We start from the raw sequence: 27,712 nt of genomic DNA on the forward strand, positions 1-27,712 counted from the left end.
CAATCCTTGATGAATCCTTAGCAAGTATTTGCAATCACACGTTTGTAGCAGTAGTGATAAATAAAATTAAAAATATAAGTATTCGTAATATAAGTACTTGTTTGTATTCCTTATTCGTAATAAAGTACTTATATTCCTCTAAGAATTTCTCTCTAGCTGGAGAGGGTTAGAGGCAGTGGTGGGATTCAGCCGGAAAACAGTCTCACGGAATTTTTTGAGATCAACGAACGGTTATCGTCAATGACTTTTTGTAACAGAGCTGGCTCGAAAAATATGACTATTGTGATGGAGCAGGCTGACAAAAAATTTGAATCCCACAACTGGTTGGAGGGAAGACGAAAGGCACCTTTATTGTTATTTTACTCTTTTTTTGTTTTTATCCAACGATGAGAGGGTATGAAATGAATCGAAAAGAAGGCGCATACCTAATCGGAATTACAATTAGTGCTACTTTGATTTGCGAAAGAGATAACTTACCAAGGTAGTTTTAGGACACTTTTCAAAATGGCACCTTTGATCGGTGATGAATAACAGCATTTGGTCTTAGCCGACCCGTTCCCTGTTCATCTTGCTAACTAATTATAATGTATTTTTACCAACCTCTCTCTTATCCAGTGTTTTTCAAACGGTCGAGAGCGGCCCACAAAGGGGGTGTAGACTATTTTTTTGAGGGGGCGTGAAGCAAAATAAAAATATTTGTTAGATTTGATCTTGCCCGCCTTATTTTGGATACTTACGACATACTTTATTTTACTATCTGGTATTTGTAGCTCATTGTTAGCTGGTTATTTTTGAAGTGGGGCACGCAACTTGACAAATTCTAAAAAGGGGGAAAGGCGAAAAAAGTTAGAGAATCGCTGATTAACATGAGAGTACCATCATCTGATAACATTGTTTACAAATATTTTACGACCATTCATATTTAAAATTAACATCTTTATTAAAGCTTCATAATAGCAACAGTGTCTTATGAACTGGATTAAATATACAAACATAAAACTTTCGGTTCGGAGTCCGGTCAGCCCTGACCTACCTAATTCATATAAATGGCAATGTCAAAACATTAACGAGAATATCGGTCAAAGACTAGTGACACCTTGTGTCCCATCACTAATTAATTAATAACTCGCTAATTATACGACATAATTCATCCAAAATCAATAGGCTTCTGGTACGACATATGATGAATGCACATGCAAAATCTGGAGCAAATTCAATCTCGCTTGCGTGAGATATTGGGTGCATCTAACAGACAAACAAACAGACAGACCAATACCTATCAACATACTTACCGATTAAAATCGTGAGGAAAAATGCACCAGCAAAGTTTGGTCGAAAGTATAATTCCAGAACTATTGCACACCCTTCTATAATCTTGGTGCGTGAAAATTAAAAATTTAAATAATCAGGCTTTAGCCCAGGAGTGGGCAAGGTTTTTGGAACCAGGGGCCAAAAATTTGGCCCACCTAGACTGGCGGGCCATGTAAGTGTGACGTAAAACGTTTAAATTTAAGAACAATATTCACACTGTTATGAAGCAAAGGTGGAAAACAATATGCCTCGTGCCAAAACTAAATTTACCCACAATCTCAACAAATTCCTTGAGCTATTTTTAGCTGAAACATTTTGGTTGTGGCAGCATCAGGCAGGTCAGATTGAATTACCTAGCGGGCCGGATTTGGCACGCGGACCGTACTTTGTGTAGCACCCCTAGTAGATATAGGGGGGGCTCCCGAAGTATGCGAACCAAGATGGCGGCCATGGAATGTAATATGTGTACTAGGTTAGGGTTAGGCCATAATTTTAGGTATAAATACTACGGGAGGCTCTTGGCTAGTCTTCGAACTGATAATAGGACTAAAATAAGGAAAATTGGAAAAAAATTATCGCCTAACCCTAACTTGTTACCCATGTTACGTTCCGATGTCCGCCATCTTGGTTTGCATATTTCGGGAGCACCGATTTTTTAAACTGAGGTATTAGACGACTTACACAGGGTATAGAAAATTGAAATTAGATTAGAGACAAAATATCAGTCCAGTATGCTACATGCCAGTGTTTATAGGAAGCGCTCGCTCAGTTTTCATACTGTGAAGCTTAAATTTGATAAGATGGCATACCATGGTGTCTTGTTGGAGCTACCTCAGTATGTGCACCAAGATAGCGCACAACCTGAACATAGTATTTCGAGAGCGCCGTCCTGTTGAACAGGAAATGGACCTCTGGATCGTTTTGTTATTATGTTGTTGTTGATTATGAGGTTTTTGGAGTTTCTTTTTGCGAGAATGATCGCTCTCGTCATCAACTACTGAATCAATTGCTTTGAAATTTTCAGTGGTTGAAGATTGTATTTGTTACTAGAAGGCTATTACTGTACTTTTATTTATTTCAAAAATTTCTGTTGCCTGCAGGGGCGCAGCCAGGATTTTTCCGATGGGGGATGTGAAGACGAAAAAAGTCTGGCAGTGTTTATTGCGCTACAGTGATAACGCACTGAATAATATCGCTTTGACCGCGAAACCATTATGCACGATCGTAAATGACTCTGTTGCTTTTTTGTAGATGAAATTTCAGATGAAAAAAATTCTTAAACGGGGGGGTTACGACCCATGTAACCCCCCCGCTGGCTGCGCCCCTGGTGGCCTGTGTGGGATTCGTTATTTGTATAGATTACATCATCAAAAATTTTGCACCCCTTGGCAGTTACGTTTTGACTTTTTTTTAAATTAGAATTTTTTATATTTCTGAGGGAGGGGCACGAAAAAATTTGATCGTGCCAAGTAGGTCGTGATGAAAAAGTTGAACACTACTCTTGAATGTGACAACTTTGGTACATATATATAACTCTTTTGATAAAGTATGAGGGGGAAGTAGATAAAACAGCTTCAAGCGAAACACAGCATCTTGTTCTGCTACCAGTTCAATCCATGCGCATCACCTATTCTTCAATACGACCATGGACTGTGCTCTCATTCTTGAAATAATCCATGGCACTACGGACATTACAGCTATAGTTCCTGATAAAAGGGGTCTCGCACGAAGCCACCCAATTGCAATTGTTGTGAGAGCGAGTGAAAGAGATAACGTGATGTTGAACATTGTCACGCTGGCTGATATAATGGTTCCAAGGACTGGTATCCAACCAACTGTAAAATAGTAGATGATTTTTTAAAGATAAAATAGTGAATGATTTTTTTTAATTAAAGATGAAATAATAAATGATTTTGAATTTATCTTGGTACAGAGTACAGACTATGAGACAGTTTATGATAAATGATATCCAAATAGTAAATTATTGCCTCTTGTCCTGATACCATTTCATATTGTAGAGGCATCGAAATTTATTCGATTTTGGTATCCCTAAGCCATTAAGCATTGGAAAGAAATTTTATATTTATTGCGAGGTAGAGGAAATACGACGAGACGACAGTGTGTGCCCGGCTACAGTAATAGGATCATCTATCTATCCTGGGAGATAAGACGTCTTAAATTTAATCACGACCTCTTTCTACACTTGCCAGTCCATGTCAAATTTGGGATGAGTTGGCGAGCTATTTATTTCGAATGCGTGGTTTTGATGATGAAGGGAGACGAAACAGGCTACTGTTCAAATGAACCATCACTGCACGCTATCTCCCCGCACATAATTAACCCCACAGAATTGGAACCTGCGTGCCCACCCACACAAAGTCATCAGAGTAAAATAATAAGGATGTTTCTAACCCTTGTCAAAATGCTTCAAATCAGTAGAACGAGGGCCAAAATTAGAAGCGAAAAAACATTCACGGGCCAGGCTCTAAATACAAGGCAAGGTGTTGAGATTTGGCACCCTATCAACTGTAAAAAGTTCTAATACTTACCCAAAGTTTTTATTATCTTTGTCATGATGCTGAGACCCAAATACATCATCACCCATCCAAGGAATCTTAATCCCCATGTCAAAGCAGCGTTAGAACTCTTCTCAGACTCTATAACCTGAAAAAGGGGGGTAAATACTTCTCTTATTTAAATACTTATTTATGAGCATCGTTTCTAAAACTGTGTTCTGCACAACACTACTCTTCCGCAAGTTTCTTCCAAGATGTTTCAAGGAAAAAGGATCAAAACTGTGACTAAATTGGTCACCATGGTGATCTCGGCCATACTCAGCACCTCTGGGTCATAGATTTGTCTCCCAACTAACGGCAAACAGGCCTCTTGCCAGTCTGGATAACTTGGCGTTTTTGTCAGCCGTTCAATATTATTAAGCGTCCTCATAATTTTCTTATTGTCAAGTTTACAGGCTAAATCTATTAAACAATTCTCCAAGGCTAAATAGAAAGCAGTGACCTACTACGTGTAAGGAAGCATATTTAGCTCTTACCGATATGACAAAAAACGGGACTTGCTGTAGATTTGGAAGTTTGGGAAATCCTAGCTTAGATTAATGAAATGTAAGATTATGTGTTTGCTCTGAGGCTCTAATGTACCAATATGAATAGGCACAGTTTCCCCCTTAAAGTCAGATCCTAAGATGACATAACAAAACGAATATGAAGAGCAATGATTCGGTAACAAAAAAAGCCTCTCTACTGACCTCTTTTGGTGATTTTGAGCCTCTGTGCAATATCTCAACCCCTGTGCTTCTGATATAGTGTGGCACGAGTCTTCCATTCGAGTTTTTGGCGATTACTGTAACCTGGATAGATAAATAAGTTAGTCTTGAAGCATTAGCATCAAGTCCATGCTTCCGAAAACAAATAACAGGCCCGACCAGTCTTGGACTAGTGACTTGACAAGAGGCTGTGGTCCGCCATAGGATTAGGTCGTCTTATCGGCTTTCCAGGATAAATATGAAAATCCGGGGCTCCCGAAGTATGCGAACCAAGATGGCGGACATCGGAACGTAATATGTGTACCAGGTTAGGGTTAGGCCATAATTTCAAGTATAAATACTACGGGAAGCTCTTGGCTAGTCTTCGAACTGATAATAGGACTAAAATAAGGAAAATTGGAAAAAATTTATCGCCTAACCCTAACCTGTTACCCAAGTTACGTTCCGATGTCCGCCATCTTGGTTCGCATACTTCGGGAGCACCGAAAATCCTATCCCGACCTACTCCTTTTAACTATGTATCGTTTCTGCATCAGTATAACAATGCACCATATTGACAAATTTTATTGCTATGAAACAAAGAATTGCACAATCAGCATTATTTCAGTAGTATTTGGCATTGCAGTGGTCAATATCAATATGTAGGCAATGCTGGACTATATTAGGATAAGATTTACATACTTATCCCGGGGGAGAGGAAAGCTGATAATACGGCTTTTACCATATGGCGAACCACGGCCTCTCGTCCGGTTACCATTCCATGTCGGGTATGGGATCAGTTGGTTACTTGTTTTTCGGAAGCATTGACTTGATGGTGGAGGAAGCCGTAACCGATCAGCGATTACGTGAACCACCCTACGGCGGCAATCCTCTCGCACATAACCATCCTGCATGGGATTCGAACCTGCGAACCCACGCAGAGTAATCAGAGGTGTGGTGGCGAGCAAATTCTTAATGCTTAGCACGATGAGCCACACCTCAGCCAGCTAAGATCTTTACTAGGCACCATTCCCCTCAAATACCTTCATCTAAATTAGGGGTTTAGTGTTTCATTCCACTTGTGTCTGTTGAAACTAGGACTACAGTTTGTATGAATACAAGTTTCTGTTAAAAATATTGTAAGGATGAACCCGATTGTTACATTGTGTTTCTTGTTATGATAGAAACTGTAGCCTATAACTGTTGGACTAGCTGTTGTAAATAAACTGTTTTTCGTATTGAGTTTCGACTAACCAAGTCTAATATCAGTAACTGGCTCACTCAGAAAAGTAATTGCCAACACCTGATTAAAAGTAAATTGACTGGTATTCGTTAAATTCTTTGACTGTTATGCATTTACTCTTTTGCTATCGTTGGTTTCTATTAGTTAACATTCATTGGTGCACATAAATTAGCTGATAGAAACCTGTTAAGTTCCTAAATACTCGAAGAGTTTTTTAAAAGGGGTAACATGGGTAAAGGGGGTCAGCCCCCTGGATCAGAAGGTTCAAGAATCCACTGCCAAATACACTAACCTCATCTCTCGGCCCAACTTTAGTTTCCCCGGCTATGCCGACATATGTGAAGAAAACTCTCGCATCCCCAACATCAGGACTGTATGGATCTCTTGCATGGTAATAATACTTCTCATGTAGTTCTATATCCATTGTTTCAAGAGGGTCTGGGAGGCTGGAAAGGTAACAAAATTGGTCATAAAATATACAGTGCGAAACTATGAAGACATCTCACAAGTGCACAGTTCAATAAATTGACCAGACCAGTGGTTACCAAGCATATTTGATTCACATTACCCCTCCCCATTCCCTTAGTATGCACGAAAGCCCTTTATTACACTTGTTATTTATTACAGTGGTTTCCAACTTTTTCATTAGATTTCTCCTTTCACCTATTTTAGAACTCTTTATTCCTCCCTCACTATGCTCAAAACGCCCCCACTACTATTTCTACAATCTTTTATCCATCCATGTATCCACAATTCGCAATCCCACTGATGCACTGTTCAAGTAATTCTGCGCATAAATAAGTAGTATAGTATATAAAGGAGAACTAAAAAACTTCAGCAACACTACACTAAATACAAAGTGAAATTTCTCCTCTAAACACAATAGAAATCCCTGATTGGGAATCTAGTGATTGGGAAACACAATGACAAAGACGGAATGCCCCGGTCCAATCATAATTACCGGTAGTAGATCTTACTTAAAGATTGCAGTACCTTAAAAGGTCCGTAGACCAGTTAATCTTTCCGATAGCTGTTTTTGATAATTGTAGGCCATTCACAGAAACTTCTGAAGCAGTTTGATGGTAATTTGAGACCGGCATTTCCCTGTATAAAAAAATGTAATAAAAAGTAGGTAAGCCAGAGAAGCCAGAAGTTAATTGAAGATAGATATACAATACATGGTGTACATAAATTCCCTTTACAGTTTCAATTTTGTTATGAAGTCAGTTCTCAATATATCGTAACCACTAACCAGGTTTGTTGGTTTTTAATCAATAATTGTTCAAGTATTTTTACTCCATTTAATACATCTGTGAGGGTCAAAACAATAAGTGGTATCGATAAATTTCCTTTGCAATTTCAAAAAATTACTTCATGAAATTTATATTGAAAAAGAAATAGTGCAATGCAAAAATTCTACTCACTTTGGGTTTTCATGGCCGAACTCCTCGGCAAAATCTCTGCTTTGATGAACAATATGAGACCACTCAGTGCCATAAGTGTAGGTCGTTTCTTTTCTGAGAATAGAAAAATTGGAATATTTTTTAAATTAGCAGTCGTAACGGATCTAAACATAGTCTTCGATTGTATTAAAATAATATAAACATAATAATATAGATTTTCGGATTAAATGTTTCTTTTCTGAAAATAGAAATTGAATATTGTTCAAATTTGCGACCAGTTTCTAAATTGAATTTGAATAATATAAACGAATCCCTTCACATAATAAATAAAGAACGGCAATGATCAAATAATTTACTGTGCGTTAGTGTTGCATTTGCATAATCCTAATGCAATAATTTAAAAAACTTTAATGCAACAATTTAATTGTTGTTTATCATTCTGTATAAACTTGGAATATATTTATACTTATACATTCATATGACAGGTGAAAAATCTCCATTGTCAATTTAGCAAAAACAAAAGATTTTGAACAAGCATACTTCATTTATCCCCCCTCGACTAAATCAATTTTCTTTTGTCCCCCGCCTCCAAAAATGATATATTCGAACTTATGTCACGGTATTTTTTATGAATAAACCTACTTTATTCATTTCCACCCCCACCGAAAAAAAAAATATTAATTTTGTCCCCCTTACAGACAATATATTCAAGCTCACTTTATTTTTTATCAACAAACTCACTTACTTTGCAAGAAAAAAAACATTTTTTCAATGAGTTGATTAAAGTTCTCTCACAGAAATATATTTAAGCTTACTTTATTTGATTTCTTTCTTCATATTCCTTCACTTCAGAATGTTCAACCCATTGAAACATTTCAACATGACGTGACAACTTAACGCAGGGTAATGCTACTGGATATTTTGGATCTCCAAGAAGCTGCAAAGAAAATAGAAAGAAAGTTGGAACAAAAATTTGCAAATAATTAGGATCAGGGTGGTCTCTGCGGGCCACAAAATCATTTTTGCATTGTTCGCGAGCATGCAGAGATCATGTAAGGCTATCATCTGCCAAGATATTGCAAAAAAACTGAGATAGATAAAACAATCCATTTGATAAAAGAAATGACACAAAATGCGATTTTTTGATTACTTCCCGAATGTGACGGGCGGGGTTTGGACCACCCTGATTTAGATGCGGCTTCGTAGATTGGGTGATCAGACCCCTAAGGGGAATAAGAAATGTTTTCCATGGGTCACGGGTGAATGCCTTTACTAGGTGAAACCAAGCCGAAATGCTCCAGAGAAAATACAATAAGTGTTGAAAGTCAGGAAAAAAATAATTAGAAAGGGGGTGGGCAACATTTTTTGTCGATGGGAATATAATCAACTTCAGACATTTGGCTGGGCCACACAAAAAAATTAGCGGGAAAGGCAAGAGAATGCGGCTATTGCGGCGTTATTGTACTAAATGCACCTGGCAAAGCGGCAAAGATACAGCACAGAAAATCATTATATTCTTATCCCTGTGAGCGCCCTTCCAAACATAAACTGTCGGATTTGAGTGTTGAAACTTTATTTTGATGACGTCATCTCACACAAAAAGCAATCCCACAAAACAAGAAGGCCACAAAAAATTGAAAAAAAAGTAATAGCCTTCCAGTGAACAAAACAATCTTTAACCACTAAAAATTTCAAAGTAATTGGCCTTGCAGTTAATGAGAAAAGCGATTTTTTTCCTAACGATAAGAAGAAAAATAACAAGAACAACAAAATAATAACAAAACGAGTGTCCAATACTTAGTATCCAATAAGTGCATAATAGTGACCAAACCCCAAGAAATATGAAGTAAAAATTCTGCATTCTCTCTCCAAAAACAACCAAATTCTTCCCTGGGAAGCAACACCAGGGGTCGGCAAGGTTTTCGGACCAAAGGCCAACAATTTTTACTCCCTAGACTAGTGGGCCATGTAAGCGTGAGTTGAAAAATTAAATTTTATAAATAATATTTGCAGTGTTACAAGTGCAAAAGTGGAAAACAATAAGCCATGTGCCAAAACTAAATCTAATCTTAACAAATTCCTCTATTTTTTTTCAGCTAAAGCATCAAAATTTGGCTTCAGTTTGGTTGTGGCAGCATCATGCGGGCCAGATTGAATTATCCAATGGGCCGGATTTGCCCACGGGCCCGCCATGTCAGGCTCATACACTTACCCTGGCATCTAAAGGACCAGAAACATGAACCAGTTGACCATCAGTTCTACCGATGTCTTGAGCACTGTGAATTGGTGTTGCCAGATCTAATACTTCTTCAAGTACAGCTACAGTCTCTACTGATCGACTCTGAAAGACAAAAAAAATACAATTTTTTTATAAAAATGAGTTTTATCAAAGTGATGTACACATTTTCCTTTCTTTCGTTTAGATCAAAAATTCATTCACTCTACCAATGTATGAAACCATTATCACACACAAGGTGAACACACATCACAAAAATTCATATAAGTTGCTTGAAAGTTATGTGAACAACCTTGCGACGCCACAGGATATAGAGGTCTATTGTAGTTTCGTACTTCAAAAACTTCTAATGGGAATAGCATAACAATTTTTGCATATATGTCAATCTTAACCCCCACCTGATTGCGCCATCCAAAAATTACGTCACTACGAAATCACAGTGGTGTCATTCAAACTATATGCACTGTCATCCAAGATATTTCTTTCGCTTACTCGCCGCAACAATCTGACAATCCCGATATGATAGAGATCACTGCCGCTAGTGAGTGCTTTATCGTCTGCGTAGATGCCATTTCGGGCGATCATAGGTATATTTTGCAAGCTCTATGATGTGATTGTGATGCCGTAGTGAGTTTTGGATGCCGTAGACAGGTGGGGGTTAGGAATGACATATGCAAAACTCATTACACTATGCCCCTATAAATACTTGCAGACTTGAGGTATGAAACTACATAAGACCCGAATATAGCAATCATCCTCTGTAAAATCAGTACAGTATGGCACAGTTCTGCGATTTCAAGAACAGCCCTCACATTGAAAGATATCAATTATCAGAGTGAGTGCAAACCCCTTCTTACCAAGACAGTCCTGCATTCTGGATTTCGAGCAATCTAAAGGAAGTGCAACCAGAAATGTCACCATTGGATTTAGTTTAATAAAAACTTACTTTTTTGTTTCTTGTGGAATATCAAAAATTTCAAACAATGTTAACTACAAATGTAATCTTACCTCGTTTGAATACAAAACGTAGAATGAGAGAAGAAACAGTGCAAATCCTGCAAAACTTCCCGCAAAATTGCTTCCGAGTTTTTCAAGAAATCCAGGTTTTTGACGAGTAGTCGTTCTAACAACTCTATCTTTAGGCATTCTGAAGTTTAATGCTAATATATTTCCTAATCTATGTAAAATTCACAGATGGTAAATGATAAAAATATACGAAATATTGCAAAAGCCTCTGCAGCGAGAAACAACGTCAATTTTGCGTTGTGGCAGACAATGCAACACGCCTGCGCGGCAAAATTTTTGATTGACATGTCGTTGAAGAACTTCCGTATACCTGTTGCCAGATAGAATCGCATCATACCGTGAAAGCGCCTAACTTCGGACAGTTCCTAACTACTGACAAAAATTTTAAACGGTCATATCTTAACCAAAGTGCGTCGTATATTGCCAATTTAAAATATTGTAGGTAGCGCTGTTACATATACATCTATTCTTAACTTTTTTAATTTTGCATAATTATTTTTTTGGTCAAAAAACCGGAAATATTGCCGAAAAATGACTGCCCGATATTCAACGGCACAGAGCGTGCTTCTACTCAAGCTATCGTCGTCAAAATACCATCATTTGGTAGAGGGCGATTACAATGTATATAATTTATCAGAGTGATCGCAAGATGTCGTACGAGATTTTAATAGAACCAAAAGTTCTGGATTAATTAGCTTAAACCTGACAACTGTGTTTTTGTTCTAATTTGTTTATAGTCTTTATATAGCCTAATATATATTTAAAAGTGTGAGATTTAGAAAAAAAATGAAAATAATTCTCTCATGTTTATTCTGTAAGATAATTTGATTAAAACTGTTATGTTCATGTTATGAAAAAATACTCTTATGTCTGTGTTATTGAGTAATATTACTATTTATTTATTTCTAAAAAAAAAAAAAAAAAAAAAAAAAAAATTATAAACTCAGTAAAAATATTGAGATTTCACGCTGCGTCAAAGGTTACGTCAACATCATGCAGATCAATTTTCGCTCACCTCCGTGACGACGTCACACTGCGTCGCGGAAATAAATTTTGACGCCCGACATAACGGCGCCAAATTGACATTTTCCATTTAGATAAAGACGGCGTTCCAGTGTAATATTTTTGCATTTTGTTCGGTCCATGTGTGAATATATGAATATATGCCAAATCACATTAATGAGAATATATGTCTTACTTAATCGACGACGTCAATAATCGAATATATAAAAATTTAAAAAAATTCCAACGCCTATACAGCCATATGGTACTGTATAATCTCTAACAATTATTCTATGCCTTGAACATCGGAATGGCAGTTATTGAATAAAGCCTGGGTGAATTTTATTCACTCGGAGTGAAAATCAATTTAATTTCTAACAAAAATCTCGCGACCCATCTCAAAGTTAATTAACAAGATTAAGTTGAAGATTAAACTTTGCAATCGGGTTGCCGTGTGTTTGATATAAATTTATCGTTATTAAAAATAACAGCGTAACATCGAAAAAGCTATCCGTCGAGAATATTAATATTTTAAAGACTTACAATACAATCCCGTTAAAATATTTCATTGTAAATAAAACGGTTTGCATCAGATAAATTTTACGTATGTATTTCATGATTGAAATGACTAACGTGTTATTATACTGATATGACGTAACGAAAATAACGAACGAAAGATATAAACTTATGACGACGGAAGTTTCAAATAATGCATTTTCGTCGTGACGTTGTACATTACGACGCCGATCGAGCGGCTTATCTTCACGCAACATCGTGTTTACGTCACCCGCATCGGAAGCCTCTTTCCTTCTGTGTGTCGCGTTACGCAGTGAGGAAAATGACTGTCCGAAGTTAGAGCAGTGAAGAATAACGGTCAGATGGCAAAAAAATAGGATAGGATTTACATATTTATCCCGGGGGAAGGGAAATCCGATTAGGCGGCTTATCCATGTGGCGAACCACGGCCTCTCGTCCGGTTACCATTCCATGTCGGGTATGGGATTAGTTAGTTACTTGTCTTTCGGAAGAATGGACGGTGGAGGAAGCCGTAACCGACCAGCGGTTACGAGAGAGAGAGAGAGAATTTTTATTGTTTCGTCAAACCAGAAAACACATATAATATATATATGATAGTAAAATGAGAAAAATTAGATTTCGGTAGATGACAGGGTGGTAACGATACGACCATTAACAGTCATCTAAGTCGGTTACCACCCGAAGCAAGCATACATAATAACACAGGTTCTGTAACACAATACATAAATTAATAACACAGGTTCTGTAATATTACACTCTCAGGATATACATATGGTAAAAAAAATTATATACACTATGTAAAGAAAAATGATATCTAATTAGAGATGAGAAAAATTTCTAATCAGGATTAGGAAGTTATTAAATAAATTTTAAATAGAGAGGAGCAAAAAATAAGAATTCCATACCAAATTTATTATTATTTATTATATTAATTTACACTTTCAATCTGTTCTGAATCTTCTTTTGTGCTTACACATGATAAAATATGAGGGATATGATCACAGGGAAATTGAAGGTTCTATGAGTGACAATAATGTGTTGTGTGAAGAAAACCATAGATTGAGATATGAAATATAGGCATAACAGTAGTACAATTTTATATTTTCAATTCATTAGGGTGAAGAAAAAAAGTAGGATGCATATGGAACTTCTGCGAGATTTACACATTACTACGCAGAACAGGTATTAAGATGGGAAACAATCAGATTGGTATTGCAACCCTTCACAAATAATTTAGAAATAGACAAATATGACTATGAGTTGAAATAGATATGTGATATTAAATAAATTTTGACAAGGCTGGGTCAAATTAAATCACGATAGCCCAAAATATATTTCGTCTTGTAGTAATTTATTGCATACACGAGGTTTAAACTATTAGAGATTCTGAACAATTAGCAAATTTGTCTATATCACTATTGCACATTAATTAAAAGAATATTGATCACATTAAATTCAATACACAGTACAATACTACATAAATATATATATTAAATCAAGGCCCTCCTATCCTTTGTATCTAAATTGCAATTAAGATGAGCAATTTTGGGTTATTAGTTATACATATATGGCAAACTAAGGGAAGGGATAGTCAAACTATTGTATGTCACAATCAGAAGAACATATTGTACACAACTACATTATAATATAAACTAAAATTATGACCCAGGGCAGTCTAGTTTCAAGCCATTGTAGTATGAACCACAATTGGATGATATGAAATGGGTGATATGATATATCACATTGTAGCTAAATATGTACTATATTTAAGACTACAATAAGATTAGCACCTTTCACATATTTTGTATATCATTTTCATAAGAATCAACCAAAGAATATATATAACAAATGTACATGTTATTATTATACTCCAACAGTATGATTCATATTAAAATAAAGAGCGACGATAGCATATGATTACTTAGAATTATTAGAATGAAGTAATTACAAAGATCAATTGTAAAATGAAAAGATTTTGCGGTATACATTAAAATAACCCGGTTAGAATAGTTTATAAGCATAATAAAACAAATATTTGAATGTACACAATGGGAGTGCTTGATCTACTAATTTTAAGGCACAATTCAAAGCAGTATAATTACAAGGTTGCAAACATACACATGTATATAATACAAGTGAAAGTCATATGTGAGGTAGTCACTATGTTAACACCATAATTGGTAAACATGCAATAATAAGAAAATAAATGTTGAAAAGAAAACTGTGAATATACTATACATGAAATGGCTTATTACATTCTACTGACAGATATACAACTCGATTCTATTTATACAACTAGCAATTTCTGCCGTTTTCTCCTGGTGTAAACTTGAAAAGGCACACTTTAAATGTTGTTACCGATAATATTGTTCAGTCATGACCATACATGAAATGGCTTATTACATTCTATAGGATAGAGATACAACTTATAACAACATAATTTCAAATTTTGCGACGTAGTGGAAAATAAATATAAAATAAGAAGCCTTGCAAGAGAATGGCGGCAAAGTCCACCATGAACCATGCAAATGTGTCGCAGCAGTATGAGGCACAGGGTCGCACAGAAGATAAACAATCAAAGTGCCAATTTATTTATCGACGTCATTTCAACACGTGGCAAATCGCTAAAATTCGTTTGAATATTTCTCTTGAGAAAACAACAACACCGCGATGAGGGCGAACTTAACTGTGAATCGTAGGGTCGGCTTATATGTGATTTTTATAAAATCGCAGTTTCAAAACAGTTTTTCATGGAGTCGGCTTATATACACGACCGTCGTATAAACGAGAATATGTGGTAAGTTATTGTTCACAGTTTAGGTATGTGGGCTTCAGAATTTTGATAAAAAATGAAAATGTAGGCAGATTAGCACAAGCATTTGTAAAGTGTGTGTACCAGGTATAAATAACAATTTATACACATATCCACATCAGTATCCAATTTAAAATGGTACTTATTGGCTTTACAATTAATATTTGGATATGATGTGTTTCATGAACTCAGTTTTAAATTTTCTATATGAAAATGTTTTGAAAATGACAGGAATGTCATTCCAAATTTTGGGTCCCATGATTCTGATTGAATTTTGAGCAAATTTAGAATTTGTTCGAGTAATAAAAAATGCACCCTTAGAAGCAGAGCGAGTGTTATAAGAATGCACAGAACTGCAGTCGGTAAAATACGAAATAAATGCCTCTGGTAACATATTATGTCTGAATTGGTACATCAATTTAGCAACCTCATAAATAAATACATCGTTTATTTTTAGAATATACAAACTCCTGTAAATGGGGCTCATACTATGACGCGAGGGAGTATTAGTCATAACTCGAAGAGCTCTATTTTGTAGAACAGAAAGAGCATTAAGTCGAATCTTATTTGCGGAACCCCATGCCACTATTCCATACTGTAAGTGAGAAAAAAAGAGAGAGAACTAAACAGTGCGCATGATTTTTTTAGGAATCAACCTTTTTAGTCTTGTCATTACTCCAACAGCTCTAGACAGTTTCAGTTTAAGGGAGTTGATGTGGTCATCCCATTTAAGCCTATTATCAATGAATATACCAAGGTATTTAATAGAGTCGCGTACTTTCAAACTGACACCATTTAGAGTGAAATTAGGACCAGGTGCATGTTTATTTATATTACAAAGATGATTAATTAATAGAACTTGTGTTTTCTCAGGATTTATAGTTAATTTATTAGATTTCATCCACTGGGAGACATTTAGTAGGTTTTGTTCAACTTGACTGGTCAAATCAATAACACTGGAAGATATTGACGTTGTGCTCGTGTCGTCAGCAAAAAGTTTGACAATTGCTGAAGTAGTGTTCACCACATCATTAATATAAACAAGGAACAGAGTCGGGCCAAGAACTGAGCCCTGGGGCACGCCGACAGAAACAAGTTCATGAGGTGATTCATTGGCAGAGAATGAAACAAATTGATAGCGATTGCGCAGGTAACTAGAAAACAATTTACTGACAGTGCCGCGAATTCCATAATGTTGCAATTTGCTAATAAGTATTTTGTGGTCAACTGTGTCGAATGCTTTTTTTAAGTCCAAAAATATACTACAGCCAACCAAGCCCTTATCTATGATTTCATAATATTTACTAATAATATCTAGAATTGCATGTGATGTTGAATGTTGATTTCGAAAGCCAAATTGATCGCTATTAATAATACAATGTTTATTTAGAAAATTTTGAAGGCGACTCAGCATCAACTTTTCAAAAACAATAGAGAGACATGACAGTATGGAAATGGGTCGATAATTGGATACCTCGTCCTTTTTTCCAGATTTATATACAGGAACAACTCTGGCAACTTTAAGATGGTCTGGAAATACACCATAAAGCACAGAGTAATTGAAGAGTTTACAGAGTATGGGACTTATTGTACTGCAGAGAAGTTTTATGAGATAAGCTGGTAATTGATCGTATCCAGTTGCTTTGTTTGTTTTTAAAGAATTAATAATGTTTACTACTTCATTTAATGAGGCATCTTCCATGAACATGGACGACTTATTTGGAGCACTCATGAATTTCAGGTGATCATGATCACTTACATTGTGAAAAGCAGAAGATAAGGTTTGTCCAATCTGAGAAAAATAGCTATTGAACATATATGAAATTTTAGAACTATCATGAACAACCTCCCCTGAGTGCTGGTCAATTAATCTTTGCGTAACATTATTATTAGTTTTTGAATTTATTAATGAATTAATTGTATACCAAGTCTTTTTTGGGTCATTTATATTTTTTTCAAAGCGTTTCGCAAAATATATCTCTTTGGCTTTCTTTTTCAAGTGGCATAATTTGTTTGCGTATCTCTTATAGTGCTGTTTTTGTTCAATGGATCCGTTAATAAAGTGCGTTTTATGCAATTTATCTCTTATTTTGGTTGAGCGCAAGATGCCAGCTGATATCCAGGGCTTTCTCTCTAATTGACGTTCCTTTCTGGTTAGGTTCCTTAGTGGTGCATGGTTGTCACATACACTTAAAACTTTAGAAATGAAATCACTGAAATGAAGATTAAAATTTTCAGGATTAACATTAAAAAGGTCATAAGAGGTAAAAACATTCAGTGCGTCTTGAACAAAGTTAACACTATCAAAATTTCTCATGTCACGTTTTAATTTATGTTGAAAGTGGGAAGATGCATGACTAAGTTTAATTTGACAAAAAATAGGATAATGATCTGTCATACAATTTTGCCAAACTAAAGACGAAACACATTTTTCAGATATGTTGGAATGAATATGGTCTATTAAAGTAGCACTTGAACTAGTTACTCTTGTCGGGAGGGTTATTACTGGAATAGTGGCATGAGACATCAACATTTCAAGAAAACCTCTTGTGAATGTTGAGAAGCTTAATAAATTAATATTAATGTCACCTAGTATAATGAATTTCTTTTTATCGAATGCCAAATTCTGAAGCGTGTTGCTAAGTTCGCTCATGAAATCAGATTCATTGGATCCTGGGTGGCGATAAACAATACCAATAACAATGGAAGAAAACTTTTCAAAATGAATAGGTATTTCAACCCAAAGCTCTTCACATGAGTTGACATTTAGCTTATATTTAGGCACCATTAAAGGATTGAGATGAGACTTAATATACAATCCGACTCCACCAGCATGAGTTTTGGTTGGTGCATGGAAAAAATCATAACCTTCAATATCTATATTAACAATTGGGTCTGCTTTAAGTTTAGTTTCAGAAAGTGCTATTACTGTAGGAATTGAATTTAGATCAGATATAATGTTTGACAGTTCATCGATATGCTTTTGTAAAGACCGAATGTTGAAATGTGCCAAAGTAAATCGCTTATCAGGTGTACCCGAAGAGCCTAAGGTGTTATATACATTTTCAATAGTCTCAAGTGATAAGCAGGGTTTAACATTCTCAAAATTGAAATCAGTAGTATCAAGAGGTTCTAATTCATTGTCTGTTATATATGGGCAGCTATAAAATGGAAAAATTGATTTCAAACAAGCACTGCAAAGATTACTATTACTTGTAAAACAGTTAAAGCAATACTGCTGGGCAGCCATTTTACAGGTCCAGTAGGCTACACAAATATATCAATACATAATTTAGGATAATTTATCCAAATCTGAGAGCTTGGTAATTGGGATTCTAGGACTATCTTTAGATTTCTTCAAATAAATGTTGCCATTGGTTGTCCATAGTCTCTCAAACATTTTAGACTTTTTATTAGTCTCGAGTTATAAAGAAGATTGTTCCTGAAATTAGTGAGGTTTTCGTTTATGTAAAGTGAGGTCATACCTGTAATCCCAAAGTCTTTGATTCGTGACGCGTCATACTTTTTGGCTATAAACTCATTCTTTTTATTTCTGTTGGTGCAATGCACAATGATGGGCCCAGTTTTGGACGAGTCTCTCCTTGGAAGACGATGCGAAACTGAAATGTCCAGCCTTTCAACAGTTATGCCCAGTTTTCTCCCTATTCCCACAACTATTTTATCTGTGTTTTCACCATCTTTGTAAGGAATTCCATGAAATTCAAGATTTTCTCTTCTCATATATTGCGCGAGGTCTTCGAAGTCATGATCAAAACGCTGCTGAAGGGAGTTACAAATGCTGAGTAGGGTTTCATTTTTTGCAGTCAGATCTCTAACCACCTGGTCCAGTTTTGCAATATAATCTTTTTGAATCTCGAATTCTGCACTAATAAATTCTTGACTAGCTTTGACAGTGCATAAGTCGGTGTCCAATTTAGTATTGTTGAAACGCAGATATTCCAGTTCTTGAGTTACTTTGGAGAGCTTCTCAACTAATTGGTCAGTCTGGAGAAACATTGTTTCCAGTTTCTCAGTCATTTGTTGGGTATTATTCATGACTGAGTCGTTGATTTGACTTGATATTTTCTTATCGTGTTCAGTTATTGAATCTTCAAGTAGGTCCCTTATGCTCTCTTCTACGATTGCTTTGATTTCGATTTTTAAATTCTTTGTTATGCGTGATTCCATCAGTTCCAATGTTGACTTCAGTTGGTCAATTTTGCTCTCCATTATAATCAGATTAGAACGACTATATAAATTAGTTTTAAGTAAGTATATGCAAGAACCTGTGAATCCTTGGACAGCAAACAAATGAGAACCACCCTACGGCGGCGAAGAGTCTTATTGACCGGAAATTTGCTGGGAAAGTAAATTACCGAACGAACATTTTACAGGCGCCGACTCGAGAAACCACTCCTAAAATAAGCCCCGAAAATTTTGCAATGGTGAGGTATAGGAAGAATTTTTGGAGGGTCAAAGGTCGTTGGACCAAGCGTTGCCACCAAGCCTATAAATAAAATGAATAAAATACCATCACTTCACCTATTTTTAATAAATGTAATTTTCTTTCGTGTTATTTGTCTTTTTTTTGGTGGTGACATGAGGGTTAAGTAATCAAGTTAATCAATAAAATTGATTGATTGAAGTTAGTTCCGGACGTTTTTCAGCTATGGACCTTTCCCCGAGCCTGGAATTCCTTGTTTACTTCGTGACATTGACCAATCAGCAAGATGCAAAAAGTGACGTAACAATGTTCCCTTTCGCATCCGCTCAGACAGATTTCAAGCGTGGTCGTAAACATTACCTCGTTTTCGCGTTTTTGAACTATATTCGTTAGTTTTCTGTCGTGTTTCGAAAACTTAAATACAAATCAGATAATTCAATGACCACTCTGTCTTCCTAGGAGTTTTAATTTAATTGCAGTAATAAAAAAAGTAGTGTAGAAATAGGTGTGATAGACTAGGCTAAAATTCTTTACCGGTACTTTTAAAAAACATGAATCATAATGATGGTTTGTAACATATACCCTATTTTACAGACGCCAACTCGCAAAACCACTCTTAAAATAGCCCCGAAAATTTTGCAATGGTGAGGTATAGGAGGAATTTTTCGGGGGTGAAAGGTCGGGGAAAGGTCCATACACCTGCCTTGTTGTGATTATTGTTAGCACCGCTGTGGCTGTGAAAATCCGAGACATCAATCCAGGGTTGCCATATTGGCTTTTTTAACGCCAAATTTGCCATTTTTGGCTTTTTTCAAACGCGTTTGGCGTCAGAATTTCCGTTTGGCTTTTTGGCGTTTTTTTTGGCTTTTTTCAAGTTTATTCTAGTGTCTATTATCAAAATCAACTGAAATACAATATTTAGTGTGTAACAACTGAACAATAGCCTTTTTCCTATCCGGTTTGTGACTCAAACCACCACTTTAAAAAAATTTTTTTTTTTTAATTGCTAATTGCAAGCTCTTTAAATAAGCTTTCCAACAAGCCATCAGTGGGCAGCAGAGAATCATTAGTTTTTCGTTAGTCGATCGATCAGTTGTGGGGGTACAAATGCGTAAAATCGGTGTAAATCGCATGGAAAGGGTTAAATATCTATATAGTGTTATTTCATTTAAATTTCAACGGTATCTACCGTATTTATTGTATATCATCAACATGGATAGAAAGTAGAAAAACCCTATAATCATGGTATGGAAGTTTTTCTTATTCCTATCTAATTTATAGTATAAAAAAAAAGTAAGAAGACTATTTGAATTTTAATTGTTTCTCGAGTCTCCTGCGACATCTCGCGATCAGTCTAATTTTGTATATACAATGGTAACGCCCTCTATCGAATGACGGTGTTTTGACGAAGTTAGCGTAGGTAGAAGTCACGATTTACGCCGCTCGAAAACGGAGTGTCAATTTTTTGCTAAAACGTAATTTTTTAGTCAAAAAATATATAAAACTGCGCGATGATCATGATAACAGATTTAGATATAGGCTATAAGGACTCACTATAGAAACTGCTATAAGCACAAAATGACGCAATTTAGTCGAGATATAAACAATTGAAAATTTCATCCGAAGTTACAAGGCATCCGAAGTTAGCCGGTTTTACGGTATATGGTTTATACAACCAAGTGCATGGCATCGCGGCTGCCGCGCGTAACATTTTCACAGGTATGCTTATGGAATATAGGGGTTATAGTCACTCGGGCATAAACAAAACACTTGAAAAAGCAGCAAAACATTTTGCAATGATGAGGTATAAAGATAATTTTTCATGGGTCTGCGAACGTCCATTACTCTGTGCAGTTGGTACGGCACCGAGGCACCGAAAAACGTTGTTATTGTCGCTTTACTTTTATTACTGTTCGAATCTGGTAAAATGTAATTAGCCTAGTACCGATTTCAGTTTTTTGAGCTCTGGGTTTTTGTACAGCGCAACTGGTGCTTGTTATCTCACAATATTGTTATGCAATGTCACTTCATTTTTTAAACAGAATTCTACAGTTTTTTGTGTATAAAAATGAGCGAGCAATCTATACCGGTACCGGTACAAGATATCATTGATGCTCTCAGTAAAGTCTCTGGTAAAGGAAATTGTACAGAATCTCAGCCAGTGATTTCAAATGAAGATTATGCTGCCCAAAAAACGGAAATTATTCATGTGGAATTACATATTGAATTTGATGACGATATGACATTGTCCAATGCACCTGATTTGCCTCCTTGTAACGACGATGAAGTTGAGGATTATAAGTTGACAGAATCTCCACTATTCGTGGAAAATGATAAAGATTCTGCCAAATGTTCATCAGAGCTATCAAAAACCAGTGCCCAAAATAAAGATTTACCTCGATTTAAAAGCAGTTTGAAGAATCGTAAAAAATATCTGTGTAAAATTTGCGGAAAAGAATTTACATCAAAAGTGGACATGCATATCCATCGAATCAACCATGCACCTCGACAGAAAAGAGTTCAATCAACCACGAAAAGGCGTAATAAACGAAACAACGAGAAAATGAAAGTTGATCATTCAGGCATGCAAAATGGCCTGATAAAACAACTAAAGAAAAACCGGAATAGATTGTTACAATCTAGAACTCAAAATACAGAACTGATCAAAGCTAATAAATTGATTATGTCACAACTTGCTGGAGGTGAGGGGAAACCCCTACAATGCAAAAAGTGTGGGGAGTTATTCTCTAATTCTCAGTTGCTACGGAAACATCATGTAAAGCATTCAAGATCTAAATCCAAACATGTTTGTTCAACATGTAAACGTAGTTTTACGTTCTCGGGAAATTTGAGACGTCACGAAAAGATTCACCAAAATATACGTCCATTTAAATGTAGCATATGTGGTTCTAAATTCACACAAAAGTCTCATCTGATATCTCATCAAGTAGTACATAGTAGAGAATCCGCTCAAGAATTTACCTGTAAAACATGCGGATCTAATTTTACACGGATGGGAAATTTACGACGGCACGAAAAAATTCACACCAATGAAAGACTTTATACATGCTTTGTCTGTAATAAATCTTTTTTGGAAGCCGGTCATTTAAAAGCCCATTATGTTACTCACACGAATGAAAAACCATATGAATGTGCAACATGTGGGAAAAGTTATGGCAGACAAGGGAATTTAATGAGACATATGAAACAAACTCATCAGCTTTAGAATTATGGCTGTGGAGTTGACAAATATCTAACATCAACTTCAGATTTGAGAAAAGTTGTGAACTTTTAATAACGATAGTTTTTTGACATACACAAGCTTCCTTTTAAAAACTTTTGAGAGTGCATAATAAACTTGCATTTTCAGTTTCTACATAAATTTCTGACTTTATCACCATCGAATTTCTTAACACCTTTTTGAGTTTCTTTGGAAAATTCTTTTTCAGCTTCAAAATTAGGACTGTGAAGTAGAGAAATTAATTAACATCAACTTCAGATTTGAGAAAACTTGTGTGTGTGATCACTCCAAACTTGAGAAAAATTTAATTTGAAATTTTGACAACTTTTAATAACAAGCTTTTTTTATATACTGTTAATAAGAGTGCTTGCTGCTTTTTTAGTTTTTTTGTAAATTTCTGATTTCTTTATTATCACCATAAAATTTCTTAACACTTTTAAGTCTCTTTGGAATATTTTGCCTTGGTATTTTTTATGTTTATTCTTGAGGTGAAGAAAGTAGATTTGAGGTGAAGTCTTACAGATAATATGGTGAACAACAGTCTTTTGTTTACTTTTCAGTTCAAGTCAACCAATCAATTGTTTAGCATGGTTTTATATATATTGTGTGACACCACTATGAGTGCTTATTTTGTATACAAGTGTACATAAATCGAGGTCTTGAATCCTCAACTGAAAGAGCGCAGATAAACGAGTTACAAGCAACCACAGATAACGATTGACGTGATATTTGAAATAATTCATATCAGAAACTGTCAGGGTAAGAGCAAAAACAAGCTTCTGAATAGTAGACTGAACTTTGCTACGAGGCGACCGAGACTTTTGTACATCCTAGAATACTGAAATTTGAGTACAATCGTACACAAGCGTAACTTGAAGTGTTAAATAAATTTTCCTCATTCCTGCAAAGCGGCAGAAGTTGGATTCGATTTTTTTGTTCCTCGTCAATATGCCTTAAGTGTAATTTCAACACAATACATTCAGATACCCATTTTTGTACCTAATTTCTTGGTTTGCTTCTGCATGGTCAATAAATTTTAAAAAGTGGCCTACGACACGTTACGAGTTGGAGACCCCTGATATAGACAAACATACGTGTCCTTGACTAGAGTGGCACACACACTTTAATGAAACGGAACAGGACAATTTCAGTTTGTTTTCTTGTAAATACTTTTCTTTTTTGTAGACTTCTGGATAAATATGAAAAACTTCCGCTAAATCTTGCTTGAAATAAAACCCTCGATGCAACGCTCACTGGTTTATTTTACAGTGGAAAAAGAAATGCAGTAATTTAATATATAGAGAGATATCTGTTGCTGGATGAGTGATTGATTTGACCAGAGCATCTGATAGATCCTGGATGTGCTCGAGAGACATTTAAACAGGATGAAGTGGAAGGGGAAAAACCCGATTTTGATTTCCCAATACCGTATATGCCGTAAAAGCTGATTTTTCAATGGTAGAGAACAATAGGAAATAAGAAGCGCCTTTGTCACAACGCTGTTGAATTTTAAGCGCTGGTAGATAACACTCACGCATTAGGCGTCCAAGTACATAACAGATAGCATTGATTACGTAACACCGTGGTTCTCAAACTGGGCGTCGCGACGCCCAAGTGCGTCGTTTCAATATACCGTAATTTTTGTGTATAATTTTCTTTAGAAAAAACAAACGCCCGTGCATGAAAAAAGGCCCGGCATGTCCCATATCGAGTCTCGTTATAACTAAAGCAGTGAGATAAACAGCAATGATTTGTCCTGATCAAGTACCAAGACATCACAACAATGAAGGAATTAACCTGAGGAATCTTCCTGAAGAATTTTTTTGTGTCATTAAGTGACAGCTCAGTTTTCAGGAAAATGCAAATATTTGGAATTAACAAATAGGTCTGGCCATGCTAAAGAGTAATTTGGGGAAGCGATGGGATCTCCAGTTTTTTTTAAATTTTGCTGGCCGAAGAATAACAACATTTTGCACCCATCCACTTTCTCAGCATACTATGCATCAACAATAATGTGAATGCGAATACGATATAAATAACAGAAAGGCATCAAAAATGAGATGTTAATTAGCGAAGTGCGGCTATTGGAATCCAACCACGCATTAAAGTTGAATAGAAAGATTTATAAATAAAAAGAAGATTTTCAAACAAACGAAATGCTGTTTAGGGAATCATTCTCTACGCCAGTTAACAAATTAATATGAATCACTGTTAACAGTCATCTTTATTGTATGTAGGACTGGACATTTTTGAACATCTGCAGGCTTTAGTATCCAAACAAATATTTTCTTCGAAACGAATCTCGTATACTGTGGAGATATTCGATTGTATGTAACATTTTTCTTACTATGGGTCCTTTCAGGCACATAAATAACTGAAAACATAGAATCCATCACTCAAAAAGTTCGCACAGAATTGCCACGCACAATACGAAACATGGTTCATCAATAACTCACTTGAGGCCTTTGTCAGAATGGTATTGTAATAATATGACTTCAATAAAAAAAATTGAAGAATCCACTTCAACCTTAGTCAGACAAAAAAGATGACGCAGATTTAAAGTTTTCGTTCGAACCGATTTGAAAAATTTACTATTCGATTCAAAATGCCCAGCCTTAATTATATGCATATCTACTGGCACAAATACACAGAAGGGTAAACAGTGCGCAGCAAGGATTCTTCCAACAAGTTGAAATACATTATTTTACCTCAGTGTTTGAACACTTTCGGTACGTGAAAAATTAAACTACTGACTGAATGACATAAAATAGTTATCTCCACTCTTGCTACAGCATTATACGTGTTCACCAGTACAAACAATGGTTGAAGAAGGATATCTAGCTGGTGTCACAGAAACCCTCAAACTGATAATCCTGATTCATCACAATTTAAAACTTCACAGAAAAAAAGAAATTAAATCGATTGGAAACGTGTGTTTCATTGAGTAGTTCAAATGTCTTCAAAGTTCCATTAGGTAATGCAATTATCTTGCACTGTCACAAATTTTGCTCTGTAACATTCTATTCTTTCTGACCAAAGTCAGACTTCCTTAGATAATGAGTTTACAACAATGATCTGTGAAGTTAATCCACTAACACAAGATAAAAAAGACCAGTGGTTAGGTGAACGCACTACTTGATTTAAACATACAACTCAACATTGCTGTTTGCTCGTGCACCCCAGCAGTCAAGAGCATAATGATCTACTGCCGCATCAGCCCTGTGTCTTCGTTACTGTAACTGCAAGGCTAATAAATAGCTGCATTCTCTTTTTACTTTCCTGCTAATTTTTTTGTGTGGCCCAGTTAGATGTCTGAAGTTGGTTCTATGACCTATTGGCGCGGCGGTGTGGCTTATCGTGCTAAGCGTAAGGAATATGCTTGCCACTGCGTCTCCTTTACTCTGCGTGGATTTGCAAGTTCGAATCCCGTGCGGGGGATGTTTATGTGCGAGAGGATTGCTGGACTTCTCGCCGTCGTAGGATGGTTCATGTAACGGCTAGTCGGTTACGGCTTTCTCCACCATTAAGTCATGGAATGGTAACTATAGCATGCAGCAACATAGCATACAGATACACTAACACAAAGAGAACAAAATAGTTTAGTAACATGATACTTCATTCAACCATGCAATTCTAATACGCCAAACCTTTGATGTGAACATCTGTAATGTGATGGAAATTATGGTGCAAAATTATTTAAATCTGGAAGTCACCATTGGCAGAATCTCCCGACAAAATGATAGCGTGATAATTTAAATATAAATGAAAGAAAAAATGTTAAAAAAAAACAGGAAAAGTGGTTCCCTTTGACTTTGCTGTGGTATTTGCGCCAGAGATACCATATTTTCCAGCAAATGAGACAATTTTCTGGAAACAATCTTTGGACCTGATTCTCTGGGGCCGTCTAATTGAGCAGTTATGCCAGTTTTGTTTTTTCTGCCCTCACCTATTTTCACATAGATGTTCAGATGGTCTTTTTTTTTTTTTTGAGGTGTTTGGACGAATTCAATTATAAAAATTCGATATTCAATTCAAGGAAAACATTCGATTCGATTCTGAAATCCTACATTTTCACATTGATGGTCATTTTTTATTTGAGGTGTTTGGACGAATTTAATTATGAAAATTCGATATTCGATTCAAGGAAAATATTCGACTGATTCTGAAATTCTATTCCAAAATGCCCTATTAGGCCTGTCCCACAGTATCATGTCTCTTCTTTTTTTTTCCACTCTTCGTGTAAATCATCGATAACTTTTTTAATCTCTTCCCGTTTTGTTTTGCATTCGTCTGGGTCAAACCAGTCCAATATTTTAATCGGGGGTGCATAGCTTTGTATTGGTGCCTGTAATCGGAAGTTAATATTATAACCAACTTAAAAATACACATTGTACATGCAGGAGATAAAAATAAAATTGCACAGTGACTGAGCAGTAGCAGCATGTGTTTTACATAGACCAGGGTGGTCCAAGGTTGTGGGCTCCGCGGGCCACAAATTTATTTTTGCATTGTGGGCAAGAATAGGTGAACAGTGCAATACAAAACAAACACTTATATTGTGCAAACACAAAGTTATCAGACATAGCCATCCAACGCTAATAGAATCCGCATTCGAATATTTAGTTTTCTATGCCTAAATTGTAATCATATATTCCCAACCAAAAAGATGGAAAGCCAGATAATAATTTAGACTGTCAAGCACATCATTCAACTTCGCTAGTTGCCTCAGCTAGCCATAACACTAGTCAATTTAGTGACATTAGTGATGTAACAATATGTCAAAAGATTTTTCTGGTTAATTTTATTACGAAACAACACAAAATGCGATTTTCTGATTACTCTCCGAAGGGGACGCGGGCCACAGATAATGGAGTGGCGGGCCACATGTGGCCTGCGGGCCTGGGTTTGGACTACCCCGACATAGACGGTGATTATTGAAGTGGGGGTTCTGACATCTCTAATTGCTGAGTTAGACCGTAACAGCCAGCATGTCCGATCAGAGGCTGGAAAACACAGGTCTTCAAAAGGCCAAAAAATGTGTTCAAGCTAAGAAAATATTGCTCTTTAAGGTCGGATGAGGTCATTGGATTGGAACGTTATCCCACAAATCAACCTTTGAAAAGGCTACACGAGCTTGGACTTCTAGGTTAAGGCACTGCTCTGAAGTGCATGGACGACATTTATATAACATAATT

General features: G+C 36.1%; 2 protein-coding genes and 1 long non-coding RNA gene across 4 annotated transcripts in view; all 3 read right to left on the bottom strand.

Annotated features, from left to right (window-relative positions):
• Positions 1 to 416: 416 nt before the first annotated feature.
• Positions 417 to 10,693, bottom strand: LOC120339840 (transmembrane protein 43-like). Its single transcript, XM_039408049.2, has 9 exons — positions 10,464 to 10,693; positions 9,432 to 9,560; positions 8,035 to 8,156; positions 7,241 to 7,333; positions 6,810 to 6,920; positions 6,109 to 6,262; positions 4,577 to 4,678; positions 3,861 to 3,975; positions 417 to 3,146 (listed from the first exon to the last, which is right to left on the bottom strand). The coding sequence occupies exons 1-9, from the start codon at positions 10,599 to 10,601 to the stop codon at positions 2,935 to 2,937; spliced, it is 1,176 nt and encodes a 391-aa protein (XP_039263983.2). The 5' UTR covers positions 10,602 to 10,693; the 3' UTR covers positions 417 to 2,934.
• Positions 10,694 to 16,813: 6,120 nt separating this feature from the next.
• LOC144427255 (uncharacterized) lies at positions 16,814 to 18,391 on the bottom strand. The gene is made up of 2 exons (XR_013477825.1): positions 18,318 to 18,391; positions 16,814 to 17,045 (listed from the first exon to the last, which is right to left on the bottom strand). It is a non-coding gene; the product is annotated as an uncharacterized LOC144427255 (long non-coding RNA).
• An 8,212-nt stretch (positions 18,392 to 26,603) lies between these two features.
• The window catches only part of LOC120334617 (uncharacterized), a 35,391-nt gene continuing 34,282 nt past the window's right edge, over positions 26,604 to 27,712 (bottom strand). For both annotated transcript variants that reach the window (XM_078115946.1, XM_078115945.1), the window contains exon 25: positions 26,604 to 26,862. In XM_078115946.1, the coding sequence (XP_077972072.1) occupies positions 26,725 to 26,862 (138 nt within the window). In that variant the 3' untranslated portion in view covers positions 26,604 to 26,724. The remainder of the gene's footprint in view (positions 26,863 to 27,712) is intronic.

This window comes from Styela clava, chromosome 9 (assembly GCF_964204865.1).
Source record: "Styela clava chromosome 9, kaStyClav1.hap1.2, whole genome shotgun sequence".
In the NCBI taxonomy this organism is placed as follows: Eukaryota; Metazoa; Chordata; class Ascidiacea; order Stolidobranchia; family Styelidae; genus Styela; species Styela clava.